Raw genomic sequence first — 19,197 nt, forward strand, 5'->3', positions numbered from 1 at the left:
TGCCATTCCCCAACTCTCTTTCAATAGTACTCATAGCCTTCGATCAGTGGTCATGAGACTTTACATTTTGATGATCTAGGAACTGACCTCCCAGTCCATTGTTCATTCAGTGGTGCTAGTTTCAGTCATTATGCAGATGTACATATATACTCATAACTCCACCTTACAGCTGACTGTTGTAGCAGGTAATCAATGACATTCAGCTCATGTGGATTTAATGATGATGGCAGTGAGGAGGATATTTTATCCAACAGTTGGAAGCTACTTGGTCACCTCAAAGATCACACTCTCCACATTTTACATCTTATTGTAAAATACTTTTGTCCTTGTTGTTGTTGGTGATATGTTAACCTGCTCTGTTGCTTTTCTGTATATAAAACATCTGTTGCTCTGAGGAAGAGTTTTGGCTGCATTGTTGGGTTCTTCTGTCAGTGTTTGACTTTAACTTCCACTTGACTGATGGCCTTTCTTCACAAAGTATCCTCCTCACTGCATGAGCTCAGAAGTTAATAGTTAATAGTAGAAGTTAAACATGTAGACAAAGTTACAATTGAATGCTGCTGAAACTGCAGCAGCACTGTTCTGTACTGGGAATGAGTTTTGTAGCAGTTGTTGACGTATGATATATGACTCTACATTCTTAGTGTTACTTTCTGTACTCAGGAAGTGATGCTGGTTTAACTTCAAATTTAATTGTAATGTTTCTGTTTTTCTCACATGAACTTCTGACATCAGCAGTGGTGTAGCAGGAGTCTGGAGGAGGATATGTCTTCCTAAAACTTTGTTCATTAAGTGCTCAAATTTTCAATGCTGGGATGGCACCAGTTAACTCATTGTGCTGAAGGACTAATCTAAGTTGTCTAACTTTAACTATATGCCAGTACATCAGTGATCAGAGCACCGCTTTAACTGTTCTAACCTGCAGTGACTCTACTTTATGTTACAATCAGATAATTGAGGCCATAAAATAAGGAAAGTGTTACATGAGTTTCAGTGAACTCAAGTCTTACAGTAGCTTATTTTACTGGCTATTCATGCATGAACAAGTTCCTGTGCAGTTTTACAAAGAGTACAATTATCTAAAATTCCAGGCACAGTAACACTTATTCTACAATGTCGTGGCTTAGTTTGACTTGATCTCATGCCTGAATCAACTCTGTGCTCAGTTGTTGTAATGCTAACTTAACTGTCAGTGTTTTATTTTGATCTTTGTTTCCACAGGAGCGGGAACATTAGAAGCTGCTGGAGTAACTGCTGCTGTTCTGTGTTACATTGTTGTTTGTGAGATACAGTTTGATTTTAACAGTTTATGAATGTCATTATTTTGTTCAACATTAATTGTCCCAACCAGAAAAAAAGAGGATGTCCAAGGAACCTGTTAAGTCTGAAGACAGAGCAAACAACAGAGAACAGGTGAAAACAGTCACATCAGTGTTGTACAAATAACCAACATTGTGGTTTTAAACTTCCTGTTGGACTCACAAATCCTTCTTTGCTGTTGTTCTTTAACTCAAATACATTTGATCACATTTGTAGCTGAGATCTTTTTTCCTATACAGTGTTTACCTGATCAGAGACAGCCAGAGGAGCAGGATGATCTTCAGTATACCAGCATCCACTTCTCCAATAACCAGGCAGATCCTCTCTACTCCAACATCAGAGCAGCTCAGCCTCACAGACACATGCAGGAACAGGAAGTTACTGAGTACACTGCTGTTAGATTTAACAGAGGCAGTGCAGCCAAGAGGTGAGAGAGACTGTCCTCTCATGTCTAAGAAACAAACTCACTGCCTTTACTGTTCTTTTTCACCATTAATGGAAATAATTTCAGTTTATGCTACATCCTCCAAATCATGAAATGTTCTTCTCTGTTTTCAGAGACAGAAGTCAGGAAACAGGAGAGTCTTCATGTGCACTCTTCTCCACAGTCAACAAAACCAGATGAAGGGACGGGTTGATGATGATGATGATGTGATATTTATGTAGACTTAAAAAAAGATTAAGCTCAATTGTAGCTAACTGGTTCATAAAATAGTTGTGAAAATGTGTTATATTGTTGTGTTCAGCAGAAAAATTTTATTGTTGTGTATTTTCCTCTTCTTCTTTTTTTCGTATATTTGTTGTGTTATGTGACAGCTGTGTGCAGGAAGGAAAAGGACCCGAAGTGCAGACTCCGGAGACAGACGTGAACTCAAAAGGGCACCAAAACTAGGAATACAAAATACACTTACACAGACAGAACACACAGCTAGATAAGGGTAGATCACAACACTGACAAACTGGAACACAGGGCTTAAATACATAGAGGAGCAATCAGGGAATGGGCAACAGCAGGGAAAAACAGCTGGGGCAAATCAGGCCTAATGAGACAGGGGAAGCAAAACCAGAAACATTAACATCAGACATGGACCTTCAAAATAAGTCAAGTCAAGTCAAGTCAAGTCAACTTTATTTATATAGCACATTTAAAAGACATCAAGTGTCGGCCAAAGTGCTGAACAGAGGAATAATATAATAAAAGAATTAAAAAATTTAAAATTTAAAAATTTAAAAAAAAAAAAAAAAATTGTAAGACATGTAATATCAACGAGATCCGAAAGCCTTGGAAAATAAGTAGGTCTTGAGATTCGATTTAAAGACTTCCAAGGATGAAGAGAATTTTATGAAGGGGGGGAGAGTATTCCAGAGTCTCGGGGCGGCAATGGAGAAAGCCCTGTCACCTCTAGATTTGAGCTGGGAGCGTGGAACTGATAAAACCATCTGACTGGAGGAGCGCAGAGATCGAGTGGGCAAGTGCAGGCTAAGAAGATCTGAAATGTAACCTGGCGCCAAACCATGGAGGGCTTTAAAAACAAATAATAAAACCTTAAAATCAATTCTATGTTTAACTGGTAGCCAATGTAGAGATGCGAGTACCGGGGTAATATTCTCTCTCTTTCTAGTACCCGTCAGGAGCCTTGCGGCTGCATTTTGAACAAGTTGCAGGCGTGACAGGCTTGAGTGACAAATGCCTAAATAGAGAGAGTTACAATAGTCAAGACGTGACGATATGAAAGCATGGATAACAGTTTCCAGGTCTTTAGATGACAGGATATTTTTGAGTTTAGAAACGCTCCTGAGTTGGAAAAAACTGCCACGAACAACTGAATTTATTTGCTTGTCCAGCTTGAGAGTGGAATCAAAAATGAAACCAAGATTTTTTACATGGGGATGTACATTAGCTGATAATGGGCCCAGATTGTTTCTTATGAGACTAATAGAGTCCTGCTTACCGAAGATTATAATGTCGGTTTTGTCATGATTTAGTTTGAGAAGGTTCAGAGACATCCAGCAATGTATGTCGCTAAGACACTCTGAGACTTTCTGCAGCGTACTATCAGCACCTGGTTTTAGAGAAAGGTAGAACTGTGTATCATCTGCATAAGAGTGGTAAGAGATCTGGTGTTTCTGAAAAATGGAGCCTAATGGGAGCATGTATAAGGAGAATAAGACCGGACCCAGAATAGAGCCCTGAGGTATTCCACAGGTTAGTGTAGCTGGGGAAGAGTATTTGTTACCCAGCATCACAGAATATGTTCTGCTCTCTAGGTAAGAGGCAAACCATTTTAGAGCAGGACCCTGAATGCCGACACATGTCTTTAGACGGTTTAATAGGATTGTGTGGTCGACAGTGTCAAATGCTGCGCTCAGGTCTAAAAGGAAAACAGAAAACAACACAGACTGAACTAAAGACACAGACTCACACGCAGGCACTGAAACAGAGGGAACTGAGACGTAAACCATAAGACAGAACACAGACAAAGAAACCAAAGACTAGAAATGATAAATAATATAATAAACTCAAACCTCTGGGTCAACGACCCAGGCATCCTAACATGTTGTTGTGAAATGTAACACTTTTAATAATAGACCAAGATCTGAGTGTATACAAAATGCAGGTTTTAAATGAAGAATAATTTTTTAAGGGACAAGCAGCTATCCAGAAATACCTGGATGTAGGAATCCAATAAAGTCTTTTTACAACAGGCATGTCAAAGTGGATCAGCTTCCTCACTTTGTTCAGTGATTTCATTCATCTAAATCAGACCATGGATCACACTTTGCTAACTGTACCAGTTTCCATGAACTGCAGTAGCTGCTTCAAATAAACAGATTCCTCGACCGTTCTCTAGTTACAGCTGTCGTGGTCTGCTGTGTGGCAGAAATAAACTCATAAAGTTCACTAAATGTTTACAAACATCAAGAAGTCAAAAGCAAAGAGAGACCACACCATGACACATGTTTAAACAAGGAATGTTTATTCATCAAAAGTACTTATTGCTCAAATAGACATGTTCAAAGCACCACAGTGGTAGAACGATATCACACAGCACCGTCACATGATATTAAACAGAAACTGGCAACAGGGCTCTGTAGAGTGAGCGATCATAATGAAGCAGTTTAAGTTGTGATTTCACCTCGTTCCCTCGCTCACCTGGAGACCGCTGGAAGCACTGTGAGAATCATGTTCTTTGATTTCTCCAGTGCCTTCAACACTATTCTTCCCTCGGTTCTGAAGGACAAGCTGGAGAACTCTGGAGTGGACCATCACCTCACTACCTGGATTTTGGACTACCTCACCGACCGACCACAGTACGTGAGGACTCAGGGCTGTGTGTCAGACAGGGTCGTCTGCAGTACGGGGGCCCCACAGGGAAAGGTTCTGGCTCCGTTCCTCTTCACCATCTACACTGCAGACTTCTCCCACAACTCCACCCAGTGCTTCCTGCAGAAGTTCTCTGATGACTCTGCAATAGTCGGCCTCATCACTGATGGGGATGACAAGGAGTACAGAGGACTGACTCAAGACTTTGTGGACTGGTGCCAGCTGAACTACCTCCAGATCAACGCCAGTAAAACCAAGGAGCTGGTGGTAGACTTCCGCAGGCACAAGCATTCTCCACTGCAACCACTGAACATCCAAGGTATGGACATTGAGGCTGTGGACAGCTACAGGTACCTTGGTGTTCATCTGAACAACAGACTGGACTGGACTCATAACTCAGACGCCCTCTACAGGAAAGGGCAGAGCAGGCTGTACCTGCTGCGGAGACTCAGGTCGTTTGGAGTGGAGGGCCCACTCCTGAAGACCTTTTATGACTCTGTGGTGGCCTCTGCTTTCTTTTATGGTGTGGTCTGCTGGGGTGGCAGCATCTCTGCTGGGGACAGGAAGAGACTGAACAGGCTGATCCGAAGGGCCAGCTCTGTTCTAGGATGCCCTCTGGACCCAGTGGAGGTGGTGAGTGACAGGAGAATGGCGGCTAAGCTGTCATCCCCGTTGGACAACATCTCCCACCCCATGCAGTAGACTCTGACAGCACTGAGCAGCTCCTTCAGTAGCAGGCTGCGGCACCCACGGTGTGGGACTGTCAATAGAAAAGAATTGTACTTAGTAGTCAGTATAATCTTTTAGTGATATAAATTTGCATATTATAGAATACTGCATGATGACCCTTTTATGACTGTTGTTGGAATCAAGACTTGCTTTATAAATTCTTTCTCACAGTGATAATAGCTGAGCAAGCTGTTATCATTTCACTCCTGCCAGGAAGAGGGGAGCTGGATGCTCTTATCTTCAAGAAGAGGGGCCACGTCCTTCAGAATAACACACACACACACACACACACACACACACACACACATACACCTGAACCACTTTTATCTTCACTCCCTACATACTAACATTCCTCTGTTAATGAATAGACGTATTCACTGTTGTATTACTTTTGTATATAAATAAAGGCAAGTGCAGGAACAGAGCGCACATCACAGGGCCCCCACTCTGGTGTGAGCGTTCTGTGATCATGCCCTTGCAAGTAAAAACTGCAGCGTCTGTGTGTTTCTACCTTTAGATTCTTAGCTGAAGAAGTGTCTTTAGAATAAATCTCTTGACAGTGGCACAGAGACAGAACCCGGGAGGCAGCTCGTCTTTATGTGTTTAATGGACTTGTGTATTTCTAACAGCCTAAGATGCAGAGCGAGCCGATACCTGAAGGATGGGACCAAAAACCAGTGAAGGAGCTGGTGGGGATGAATCTGGAGAAAGTTGCCTTTAACCCAGACAAGACTGTTTTTGTCCTGTTTTGTATGTAAACACTGTTCATTTGAATGTCATGCTTTAATTTGTGATTAAAATTGGCAATGACCCTCTGAATCCCATAAGCTAAACAGCACCTTCAAGCCTTTAAATTTAAAACGCACATGATTTGAGTTGTTCAGAGTGTATTTAAAGGGCCCTGAGAGTATAAGGAAAACGATTCTCTAACATGATGAGTCAAAAAAGTGTTTGAACAGATCTGCCAGGCAATACAAACACTTGAAGAAGTCCCCTTCAATGCAATGATCAGTTAACCTTTCAGAAAATGAGCAAACCAACACAAGCAACCAAGTCTGTGCCAATCCTTTATGTAGTTCAGCTAAAACCATCACTCAAATTCTATTTAAGATCTATAGACAGACTGCAGAGATGCATCCCAAACAATGTGATGAAATTTGACAGATTAAAAAAAATGATGCCCTTATTTAGGGCATTTGATACAAGGAAAGTTCAAATTTATGTTGTGATTAAAAGTGCAAACATAGAGATTTTCCTAAAGTAATCGTATGTGTTTGTATTTAAGATCTGCCCTACAGTAAAGAGTCCCGCGCTGTGTTTCCGCTGTGGGAGGAACTAGCTGAGGCCTTTGAGGAGCGCGAGGACGTGGTCATCGCTCGTATCGATGCTTCAGCCAATGATATCAACTTGTCAGTGCAGGGCACATATCACTCTGCTTGTTTCCTGCTCTGTATGCTGAAAGGGTATGAGGCAATTATGAGGCGATTAATCGTTTTTATTAAAGCCCATGATATCATCACGAAAAACAGATTTTAAAAAAGAAATTATTTGCTCTTTAGAGGAAACCAGGCTCATTACAGTGAGATCTCTGTGTGGTCTGTGTCGTAGGTGGTGGTTTACACTGGAAAAAAGAAGCTGAAACCCCTGATTAAGTTTGTAGAGAAGGAGATGGAGAAAGCCAAAAAATACAGTGCTAAGGTGAATGATCTTCCTTACACTTGTGCCTTTGTGTGTTTTTATAGCTGTCTGTGTGTTTGAGAGCTGCCTTTTTCTTTCAGTTAAAAATATACTTTTCTCCTTTGTGTATCCAGGAGGATGAAGACAGGAGGAAGTACACCGAGGCCATGAAAGCTGAGGAGGCAAAAAAAGCCAACAACACCAAAGATGAGCTTTAATACAACAACAAAGACATGACTCTGTGTGTGTGTGTGTGTGTGTGTGTGTGTGTAAAATGATGGTCTTTAAAAGTTTCTAAATAAAAAAATACTTTTTCTTTTTTTGATTCTGCATTAAAGTCTCAAAACATCATTTTTGATATTTAATGAAACTTTAAATGGAAAAGGTTGAATACTCAAAGAAGACACAGTATGTGCATACAGCTAAAGAGTTTGACAAAATAACAGATCACCGTCCACACGTAAAGAAATTTAACTGTAGGAAAATATCAGATGATTACACAGTTATAATATGGAGGCACTACATACTTTATCTATCTATAAATTATATATATATACACACAGTCTCTATGGAGATGGGGTTTTAGGGGGATAACAGGAGGAGATAAGCTGCAGAGGTGTGTGAGACTGCAACTCTGCTTCCTGGTCCCAACACTGGATAGTCATGTTTCAGGGGATTTCATAAATTTGCCAGATTTCTAGAAATAAGAGCTGCTTCATCCAAAGTGGGATTGTCTCCCAACCAGACCAGATTTCCTCCAGAAAGTTTCCCAATTATCTATAAAGCCCACATCATTTATTGGACACCAGTCAGACAGCCAGCAATTTAAGGAGAACATGTGGCTAAACATGACACTCCTGGTCTGCTTGGGGAGGGGACTACAGAGTCTGACATTGTGTTGGCAAAGTTACACACTGATTCTATATTGATTTTAGTGACATCTGATTGATGTAACTGGGTGTCATTATTGCTGATGTGAATTATACTTTTACTGAATTCAGGTTTACCCTCAGCCAGCAGATTTAAATTTCCCTCAGTGTCACCTGCTTTGGCCCCTGGAAGACAATTGACTATGGTTGCTGCTGTCTTCAGAACAGAAGGCAGAATCACCAATTACCAGAGTTTGATCCCCGGCCGGTGTGTCGCCGAGTGGAGGAAACAGTTAGACACATGAACAGTTTTGTGGTGCGTCAGGGCTTCTGTTTAAGACTATGCTTCCTCCTCACCGTCACCCAGCCATCATGTTTTCCCGTCTGCTCAGGATAACCTGCTGGGAGACAGTTAGCAGGGCCTACGCCACCTTCCACTGCTCTGGCTACAGGGGCCTGACCAGCTACGGGGTTTTCAAGGGTGGGATTGCAAGTGTCCAATTCAGCAATCCAGGCCTCTGGAGCTGCAGAAAGGCTACATTTATTACAAGTAACAAAACAAAAAGCATAACTCCTTCTCAGGAGTCGGAGGAATCTTCCACAATAATTGGGTTTGACATATCAGGTTAAATAAAGACTGCTGAGGAGCAAGCATGGCTTGGGCCCATCTCAGAGCTCACCCTCGCAGCAGGATAACCATGAAAGCAATTTTTGCACAGTCTGAGGAACAAATTCTCCTTTGTTGATGAAACACTAGGAAACACTGTGTGAGGAAACTTTTCACTGGTCAAAACTTCAGGTGTAATGGGAAGAAGCCTCTTCAGAGGTACAACCTCCCTGAGTTGTGCTGCTGACCATGCCCATCGTTTTATGACCACAGTATACTCATCTTATAACAGATGTCAATCCAGCAGATTATCTTTGGCATGTGGTGGACCAGGAGATTTGCAACATGGATGCACAGCCGGCAAATCTGAAGCAACTGTGTGATGCTATCATGTCAATATGAAACTAAATCTGCGAGGAATGTTTCCAGGTCTTTGTTGAATCTGCGCCACAAAGAATTAAGGCAGTTCTGAAGGTGAAAGAAGCCCCAAAACAGTACTGGCAAGGTGTAACTAATGAAGTGGCCAGTGACTGTATTTAGTGTCTAGATGTTTTTTTCAGTATTTTATTCACTTAATAGCAGGACAGGATACCACATGACTGTGGCCTTGTGTTATACCCTCTCTGCTGCAGTGATGCTGCAAACAAACACAAACATAGTGATCAGACATTTAAGAAGAGCCTCTTAAAGATGAAGGTCTGTGTCTCTTGACCTAAACACATAATCCAGTTGAATCTAATTTATGTTCATTAATGCCCCTCACACTGTAACTTAAAGTAATAAATTGGTTACTGATTAATTACAGAAGTAGCTGAAATTACAGAGCTACTGAAAATTAATTTTCAGTAGCTCGAGCAAGACCTCATTGTTTCAGTGCTAACAGAATCATGCAAGTTTTTGACAGGGAGGTTAAACTCATGCAGATTACCTTTACCCAGGTTCATGAAAACACTGATAGCAGATCATTTGTGTCAGTGTGTCAGGATGGTTTATATTTGAGCTTCTTGTTCACACAGAACTGTTTTTCTCCATTTTTTAACGATTACCAAAGTCTGTGAATCCCCAAATAGTTCAGTTGTTCTTTTTGCTCCCCATGAGGTCACTTTCATCATGTGACAAAAACAACACCCCACTGTACAGCCTCGGGCCACCAGCAACTTTCTAAATCCTCAATAAAAAGCTGACAGGTTGCAATGATGTTCCAAATAACTTATTAAGAAAACAACTAAATACACAGAAAATATTCTGAAAACTGGTTTATTTTATATCTCCTAGTTTGAAATGAAGCAATAAAAACATGTATAAAACATCACAAACTGTAATATTTTACAAATGATTATGTCCTGTCCTGCTGATGCAATGGAGACATCTTCCAGTGACAGTCTTCATCCATGTGTGTGTGAGGAGGCTCCTAAACCCACCGACACAGAAGTGCATGTTCACAACTCCCTCTGCGCAGGCGGGGTCAGGACCCTCCTCACCCTGGGTGAAGAGGGGTGGTGCTGTGGCCAGTCAGGTATGAAGTGCTGAGAGTGGATCTTTGGTCCTCTGTGCAGCTCTGTCCACTCTCAGCTGCCCTGCAAAGTAATAACACAAGAAAGACGTCATTTTAACACGAAACAGCATTTCCATAGTAGGCAGCTGCAGCATGTTGTTAAAATGCAATTTTAAACTCAACATATACACACAAAAACTATAAATATACTTAGACCTACAGTACTGTAGGACGATGATTTATACCAGCTATTGGAAGGATTTAGTCTTCAAAACAGTTTGTAGCCAATGTGAGGTGATAACTTACATAGCTGGAACACAGCACCACTCTCCAGTTTGTCATTTGGTCATCCATCCTTCTCATCAGGTTGGGGTAAGGCTGTCTTCTGGGTGGAGTATCTCTCTGTGTTAGCTCCGTCTTGGACGTTGAGTGTCTGAAGTGCTGAATGCTGGGAGAGGACGAGTGTAAAGCACCCGGAGACAAAAAGACAAAGAGAAAAGCATGAATTCACAGATCACTGAGTTGTTCAATTTACTTTTATTCTGTTATGTGTTTTTACCTTACCTCTGATCCCTTAGCCACAGGCTATACCTTATGTAAACACAATCTAATTATTTGTGTTGACATTAAGTACGGACTTACCTTTGTCCTGCATGCTGAGCTAGAGCTTGAGAAAAAATATGTAAGTCATTTAAATAGTTACCTGTGATATCAACAGAAATAGAAGTAACAATACCTAAAACACTACCTTACAGTCACACAGGCAATGTCACATATTAAGAAAAAAACAATACATTTCACATGTGTTAGTTAATATTTTTTAAAAGTCAGATATTCTTAGTTAGCTGTCTTACAAACATCACAAGACACAAAGGCTTAACTTAAATATTACAAAGTTAATTAAAAATTAAAAGATATTTACAAGTTTAAAAACAAGTTCTAACATAATCTAGTCAGAGTCGCTGTCATCATGTGAAAGGTTAAAAGGCCTTTCCCAGAAGCGTCTGACACCAAAAGAACCCGATGATGTTGAAGGGCCATAGAACGTGTCATCACTTACCTTGCTTACCTTTGCACTTACCTCTTCACTGCAGACGTCTTCTCTCTTTCTCTTTGCTGAGGTTGAAGGAGAAGGAGAAGCTGTAGGATCAGCAGAGGAAGCAGCTGAGGGAAAAAATAAGAGAGCAGATGAAGAAGAAAGAGCAGCTGAGGGCGGAGGTGACGGAGCAGGAGAGGAAGCAGCTGAGGAAGTAGATAAGAGAGCAGGTGAAGAAGGAGCAGCTGAGGGCGGAGGTGACGGAGCAGGAGAGGAAGCAGCTGAGGGAGTAGATAAGAGAGCAGGTGAAGAAGGAGCAGCTGAAGGAGGAGCAGCTGACGGATCACCGACTGGGGCAACGACTAGAGGGAAGAGTGGGTCGTTGGCGTGGCCGAAAGGCGGCATGGCGAATGGGGCATCACCTGGAGAAATAGGACGTTGCCAATCGTGCCAAAACGGCTCTGGAGAAAGCTCCCGGATGAGAGGAGAATCATCTCTCTCATCCATGGTGTCATACCCCGAGTCATCGCTAGGCCAATCGCCCCACTCTTGTGAGTCGTTCCAGTCAGATGAATTGTCAGTCTGTTCACTCACCTCTTCAACGTCCTCAGGTGGGTAGGGAGGGTACTCACCTTCCTCTTCACTGTCATCAGGATGTTGTGCTTCATGAGAAGAGGGGGAGGGTGAGACAGGGAGATACTCACCATACTCACCTTCACTGTCAGTGTCATCCAGGATCCTGATGACTTCTGGAAGGCCTTCTTCTGCAGGACGCTCAACCACGTAGTCAAGACGACCTGTGAGGAAACAAGTTTAAAATAACATTAGGAATGTAATAAACACCAAATGCTAAAGCAACAGACCTACATCTGTTAGTTTGAGCAGATGATGAGAGAAAAGCATTGTAGGCTACATTTATGTCAGACTGAATGACACTTCTACCTGTTCATGCAAGAAAAAAACAACTAAGTCAACCAAGTTCACATCATTAAGTGAAGCATCCATTTTTAATAGAAGAGCTCTAAACCTCCACCAAAGCAGCTCACTCTGTGTACTATTAAGGTAACACTATTGTATTTAGTATACATTCATTTTGTTTTATTTGTTCTTTGTAAGCCTTTATGTAAACACTATGTTGGAGTAAGTACTGGATAATATGTATTGATTTGTAAATAACTGGACATGAATAGCTTATTGTATAAATATAGTACAGTAAATTTATAACTAACTAATTCTTTCATTAACGATATAACACGTTTTGAAACCTCATCAGAGGTTCAATATGTGGATGCAAACTATAATGTAACATTGAGACTCCCCATCTCCCCCTAAATGTTGCCAGTACAAACAAAGGCAGTACAACTGCTTTTGTTTGTACAAAAGCAGTTGTACTGAGGTCAGATGTAACGCGATATTTTAAATCTTTACACAGTACTATAATATATTGACCACAGACTCCACACAGATTTTTGTTCATTTTTGACCAATCACAAAAAGGCAAGCAAAAGTTACCAAAAACATAGCCTCCTTGGCAGATGTTAAAATTGCAAACACACAAAGCTCTGCAGGTATGTCTGAAAACCATGGTCAAATAAAAAACAAACTATGCTATCCCTGTGTATCTGTTTGCTATATAATAAGATATGTTATTAAAAATATTAGCATAACATAAGGTAGGTCTTAATACCATTATTACTACTGAACTATGATTACTGTTTTCAGATTTTTTTTATATTATTTTATTTTTATTTTTTATCATCACGTTTTGTAGCTGGGAAAAAGTTATAGTTAATTTCAATAAAGCATTTGATCCGGAGAAGAACAGGATGTTAGGAGGGGACCGGGATCTGGTGTGTTTACACCTGTGTTCTGATGTCATGACACGCTGAAGATGCTGTTACCACAGAGACAGATTTTGGGGCATTTTACAAATTTTAGTCCATTAAGCTATTTTTAACCATTTCATTAAAAAAGGGTCAAAGTCTTCAAATCAAAGTAACACCTCTTCTTTTTTTTCAAATTCCTACACCAGTCGTTAATAATTTCTATACCTCTCCCGTAAAATTTAAAGCATACAAACAATTTACGGGGAAAAATCTTGGAATACACATATTTTGATAACATTAAAACTTGATATTCACACTGGAACAATAATTTAGTGACTCTTAAAATAACTGAAGAAATGTTAAAAGTACCTGCAGCGAAGTCCAGGGGACTGTCGAGGAGTCGGGGTCCACGACGAGCCATCTTTGCTGTTAAGATGAAAAACAAGCACAAACAATCCAAAGATGAAGTACTTGTTGTTTCTTGCAAGTAAAATCGCTTTCAGAAAAATATTTTCCAAAACGTAACTTTCCACAGGCTGAGGTTGGAGCAGGTCAAAACAAGTCCAATAGCAAGTGTAAAGGGACGAACGGAACCTTGTGCAGCATTTATATACCCTCGGCAGGCCATGGTTACGGTTGCCAACATGCATGTGCACGTGCATCTGATAGAACTATATGAACGGAGCTCACTGCAAGGTAATTAACAGTTAATTCACTTGGCCAGCGTGCCAAATCGCAGCTTTAGCTTTAGCCTAGCCTGCCGGCTAGTGTCTAGAGGGCCGGAATCGATTCCCCTGGTGTGACAGCACCTTTAAATTTTTCTTTAATTGATTTTCTAATCACATATTGTACACATGTGAACATTCCCAAGTGTGTTTTGGCGTCTCAGCCATGTGTTTTAAAACTCCCACTTTGCAGGCGGGCCAGGCTGCAGGTTAAGCTTTAGCCTAGCTCAGGGGTCAGCAACCTTTAACACCCAAAGAGCCACCTGGTTTCCGCCCAAAAGAAAGCACTTGGAGCCACAAATATTTTTTTGACATTTAAATTGAAGATGACACTGTATAGATTGTTTTTTTGTTTTTTTTTACCTTCATGCTTTGTGTGAACAACTAAAGTAAGTAAGTAAGTAAAGTTTATCTATTAAGCGCTTTTCACAGACAGGCAGTCACAAAGCGCTGTACACAAATATTAAAATAAACAATACAATCAATAGACATTATACACAATGTAAAAGATCAAATGTAAATAATGTAAAGAATATAAAATACGTAGATCAACAAAAGGCTTGTTTGAACAGAAAAGTTTTTAACTGGTTTTTAAAAGAATCCACAGAGCAACTAAAGTGTGTTGCTTATGAAATCCATGAAGTGCTACAGAGAAAATTACTTTTTTTTTTTTTTATGTAATTAACACATTTTGAACTCTTAAAGAAATATAACAAAAGGAAAGACACCCAGCTAAATCATAATGATCCATGTAGCAAACAAAAACTGTTGTGAACCGCCACCCTTATACCGCCTTTGGGCTTTTGGAGCCTTGACCTGACTTTTAAAAAGTAATTTGAAAAAAAGCACAATGCTGCTAAAAAATGAAAAATAGATATTTGCAAAATTCTGCCTAAATATGTATTTTACCTGGTTAATGTGTGTGGCGGGGCGTGGTCTGCAGTGCCGCTGCAGGGGAGTCAGACGCACCTGAGCGGCACCCACAATCATGCCTCGCCGCCTTAAAGTCTGTACTCTCTCTGCTGTTGTGTTGGTGTGTGTCGGGCTGTGAGCTGAAAAGCTACATCCGGCTGTATGCGTACAGCAACCGTGTGTGAAAAGTGGTCAATAAAGACATGCTGAAAAGCAGCAGGTCTGCCGTGGTATGTTTACAATGGAACTTCTGCTCCTCAACCTCTGAGCACAGCGTCTGCAAATCAGGCCTCTACGAAGTCGCTTACATCTTTACGCAGCACTGTAAGCTGTTATCTGTGAGGCGTGAGCAGTGCTTGTTTTTAACATATTGGCCTATCTGGGGTTGGAAGTCTCGATAAATACACGGCGTTTCGGCAGGTATATGGACTTCCGCGAGTTTGACGCTTATTTTGAGCGATGAAAAATAATAAAATAAAATTTTATTTTTTATATTTAATATCAAAATCTTCCAATTTAGAACTACAAGTTAAAAAAAGAACTAAATACAAATAAAATACACTTCAGCTAAATACTTATAATTTATTTTCCCAAACCACCTGGAGCCGCAGTATTAGGACAAAAGAGCCACATGCGGCTCCGAAACCGCAGGTTGCCGACCCCTGCAGTAGACAGAGGTGGGTTAGGGATGCCCAATCTACTTTTATATCATTATGCTTTTTCTCTTAGGCATTTGGTACATTGGTTTTTACCCCCTGAGAAAACGCCTACTTGGTTCTCCATTGAAAGTACTGCATGCTCGCCATTTACACCATTATATAGCTTATCAACTAATCTGTCCCCCCACATCCAATCACATCTGGTATTTTCTCATTTAAAAGAAGTATGGAAAAGAATGTCCAAATTATTCCAATTTGACCCACATCTCAACCAATCTGCTGGTATTTGGTATAATCCCAAACTTTCTATCGCCAAGTTACCCTTCTTTTGGAAGCTCTGGTTTCAGAGAGGTATAACAGTGTTGGGGGATCTTTACGAAAACAGTACATTTAATCATTTGAAAAACTTGCAGAAGAATTTGATTTACCTTGGCAGGAATTTTGGAAATACCTGCAACTAAGATTTTTGATCGTTAATACATTTGGCTCATGCGCAAAGTTCCCTTTAAGCTGCGATATTCTGGAGGAAATCAAAAAAATCTTTGGCCGTGGACAAGCGGCATCAGCTTATTACAAAATGCTTTTATTAGCTTCCGATCCTAACACACTGTCCCTCAAAAGAAAGTGGTCAATAAAGACATGCTGAAAAGCAGCGGGTCTGGTATGTTTACAATGGAACTTTTGCTCCTCAACCTCTGAGCACAGCGTCTGCAAATCAGGCCTCTACGAAGTTGCTTTCACCTTACGCAGCACTGTAAGCTGTTATCTGTGAGGCGTGAGCAGTGCTTGTTTTTAACATATTGGCCTATCTGGGGTTGGAAGTCTCGATAAATACACGGCGTTTCGGCAGGTATACCGACTTCCGCGAGTGTGACGCTTATTTTGAGCGATGAAAAATAATAAAATAAAATTTTATTTTTTATATTTAATATCAAAATCTTCCAATTTAGAACTACAAGTTAAAAAAAGAACTAAATACAAATAAAATACACTTCAGCTAAATACTTATAATTTATTTTCCCAAACCATCTGGAGCCGCAGTATAAGGACAAAAGAGCCGGATGCGGCTCCGAAAGCGCAGGTTGCCGACCCCTGGCCTAGCCTATCGGCTAGTGTTTCCGGGACCTGTAGGGCTGGGATCGATTCCCCAGCGTAGCAGCACCTTTAGTCTTTCTTAATTTATTTTCTGATCACATATTATCAACACGTGAACATTCCCAAGTGTCTTTTGGTGTCTCAGCTGTGTGCTTTTAAACGTGCCAGGTCGCAGCTTTAGCCTTGCCTAGCGGCTAGTGTTTCTGGTTTGAGAGCTTCGAAGTGGCCCAAAAGGACTGGATTGGTTTTAATGTAGTTAAAATAACACAGTTATAAAGATACTTGAAAAAACGGGTCATTATTAAATTTGACATATAACCCTTTTGTAAATCATGTTCACTAAAGACTATTTATCAATATAAATAAAAACATTACACATAAAAAACACACGGAAACACTGGAAATCAGTTTTTGGTAAACAATGACTTTTTGGCACAACACTGGAGGTAAAACAGGTATGAGCCTTCATATCTGGAGTGTGAAGGTGCAGACACAAATTCAGACCTGGGATGTTTTAGAATAGAATTTAGAATTTCTCTGGTTCATTAGCTTTAGTCAGATAAGTCAGTAATCACTCAAGATTAGTTCCAAAGTCCTCCTGAATTCAAAGAAATATTCAGGGGCTGTGCTTTCCCACAGGTGAACTCAGGTGAAATGAAATAAGTAGTAGATGCCCTCCTCCTCTGGTACAATGATAACTCAGAAAAGGTCCTTGGAGTAAGGAGATCAGACTCAGAATTGATTCTTTCTAAGAATGTATATCTCTATTTATAAATGACATACTAAGGATGAATAATGCTTAAAGAATGAGGAATTAAGCAGTGAATTAAGCTAGCTTTAGCCTAGCCTTCCGGCTAGTGTTTCCTGTGCGGGAGCTGGAGGGCCGGCATCGAATCCCCGGCGTGGCAACACTATTTTTCTTAATTCATTTTCTAATCACATATTGTCAACACGTGAACATTCCCAAGTGTGCTTTGGCTCCCACTTCACTGGCCAGCCAAGCTTTAGCTTTGATCGTGGCAGTTTGTCTTCTAATCGGAAGGTTCCCAGTTCGAGCCCCAGCTCTGACAGTCTCAGTCGTTGTGTCCTTGGGCAAGAGACTTCACCCGTTGCCTACTGGTGGTGGTCAGAGGGCCCGGTGGCGCCGGTGTCTGGCAGCCTCGCCTCTGTCAGTACGCCCCAGGGCAGCTGTGGCTACGATGCCATGCCTTGCCATTCCCCAGCTCTCTTTCAATAGTACTCATAGCCGTTGATCAGTGGTCATGTGACTTTACATTTTAATGATCTAGGAACTGACCTCCCAGTCCATTGTTCATTCAGTGGTGCTAGTTTCAGTCATTATGCAGATGTACATATATACTCATAACTCCACCTTACAGCTGACTGTTGTAGCAGGTAATCAATGACATTCAGCTCATGTGGATTTAATGATGATGGCAGTGAGGAGGATATTTATCCAACAGTTGGAAGCGACTTGGTTACCTCAAAGATCACACTCTCCACATTTTACATCTTATACTTTTGTCCTTGTTGTTGTTGGTGATATATTAACCTGCTCTGTTGCTTTTCTGTATATAAAACATCTGTTGCTCTGAGGAAGAGTTTTGGCTGCATTGTTGGGTTCTTCTGTCAGTGTTTGACTTTAACTTCCACTTGACTGATGGCCTTTCTTCACACAGTATCCTCCTCACTGCATGAGCTCAGAAGTTAATAGTTAATAGTTAAGCAGCAGCACTGTTCTGTACTGGGAATGAGTTTTGTAGCAGTTGTTGACGTATGATATATGACTCTACATTCTTAGTGTTACTTTCTGTACTCAGGAAGTGATGCTGGTTTAACTTCAAATTTAATTGTAATGTTTCTGTTTTTCTCACATGAACTTCTGACATCAGCAGTGGTGTAGCAGGAGTCTGGAGGAGGATATGTCTTCCTAAAACTTTGTTCATTAAGTGCTCAAATTTTCAATGCTGGGATGGCACCAGTTAACTCATTGTGCTGAAGGACTAATCTAAGTTGTCTAACTTTAACTATATGCCAGTACATCAGTGATCAGAGCACCGCTTTAACTGTTCTAACCTGCAGTGGCTCTACTTTATGTTACAATCAGATAATTGAGGCCATAAAATAAGGAAAGTGTTACATGAGTTTCAGTGAACTCAAGTCTTACAGTAGCTTATTTTACTGGCTATTCATGCATGAACAAGTTCCTGTGCAGTTTTACAAAGAGTACAATTATCTAAAATTCCAGGCACAGTAACATTTATTCTACAATGTCGTGGCTTAGTTTGACTTGATCTCATGCCTGAATCAACTCTGTGCTCAGTTGTTGTAATGCTAACTTAACTGTCAGTGTTTTATTTTATCTTTGTTTCCACAGGAGCAGGAACATTAGAAGCTGCTGGAGTAACTGCTGTTGTTCTCCTGCCTGTCATAGTCGTCTGTCTTCTTGTGGATTCAGTGAGCAGATCTGTTACATTATTGTTTGTGAGATACAGTTTGATTTTAACAGTTTATGAATGTCATTATTTTGTTCAACATTAATTGTCCCAACCAGAAAAAAAGAGGATGTCCAAGAAACCTGTTAAGTCTGAAGAGCAAACAACAGAGAACAGGTGAAAACAGTCACATCAGTGTTGTACAAATAACCAACATTGTGGTTTTAAACTTCCTGTTGGACTCACAAATTCTTCTTTGCTGTTGTTCTTTAACTCAAATACATTTGATCACATTTGTAGCTGAGATCTGTTTTCCTATACAGTGTTTAGCTGATTAGAGACAGCCAGAGGAGCAGGATGATCTTCAGTATACCAGCATCCACTTCTCCAATAACCAGGCAGATCCTCTCTACTCCAACATCAGAGCAGCTCAGCCTCACAGACACATGCAGGAACAGGAAGTTACTGAGTACACTGCTGTTAGATT

General features: G+C 40.7%; 1 protein-coding gene, 1 long non-coding RNA gene and 1 pseudogene across 3 annotated transcripts; 1 reads left to right on the forward strand and 2 right to left on the reverse strand.

Annotated features, from left to right (window-relative positions):
• Positions 1-1,291: 1,291 nt before the first annotated feature.
• On the forward strand, positions 1,292-2,061 carry LOC146517207 (uncharacterized). Its single transcript, XR_014874504.1, has 3 exons — positions 1,292-1,413; positions 1,560-1,747; positions 1,879-2,061. It is a non-coding gene; the product is annotated as an uncharacterized LOC146517207 (long non-coding RNA).
• Positions 2,062-7,677: 5,616 nt separating this feature from the next.
• LOC146517208 (uncharacterized) lies at positions 7,678-8,620 on the reverse strand (annotated as a pseudogene).
• A 1,353-nt stretch (positions 8,621-9,973) lies between these two features.
• Positions 9,974-13,657, reverse strand: LOC146517209 (uncharacterized). Of its 2 annotated transcripts, XM_085161613.1 has the most exons (4): positions 13,254-13,657; positions 11,316-11,855; positions 10,329-11,240; positions 9,974-10,104 (listed from the first exon to the last, which is right to left on the reverse strand). In XM_085161613.1, the coding sequence occupies exons 1-3, from the start codon at positions 13,303-13,305 to the stop codon at positions 10,972-10,974; spliced, it is 861 nt and encodes a 286-aa protein (XP_085017739.1). In that variant the 5' UTR covers positions 13,306-13,657; the 3' UTR covers positions 9,974-10,104; positions 10,329-10,971. The 2 variants fall into 2 exon arrangements, with proteins under 2 accessions (XP_085017739.1, XP_085017738.1); XM_085161612.1 differs by having other exon boundaries at positions 10,329-11,855; positions 13,254-13,656.
• Positions 13,658-19,197: the final 5,540 nt, after the last annotated feature.

The sequence above is a fragment of the Neolamprologus multifasciatus genome, chromosome 6 (genome assembly GCF_963576455.1).
Source record: "Neolamprologus multifasciatus chromosome 6, fNeoMul1.2, whole genome shotgun sequence".
NCBI lineage: Eukaryota > Metazoa > Chordata > Actinopteri > Cichliformes > Cichlidae > Neolamprologus > Neolamprologus multifasciatus.

What these genes read in the sequence shown, in the direction of transcription:
- LOC146517209 (XM_085161612.1), bottom strand. Translation starts at nt 13,305, where the DNA reads ATGGCTCGTCGTGGACCCCGACTCCTCGACAGTCCCCTGGACTTCGCT. An exon ending in TCCCCTGGACTTCGCTGCAG is followed by an intron (nt 11,856 to 13,253) that starts GTACTTTTAACA and finishes GTTTCCTCACAG; the next exon opens with GTCGTCTTGACTACGTGGTT.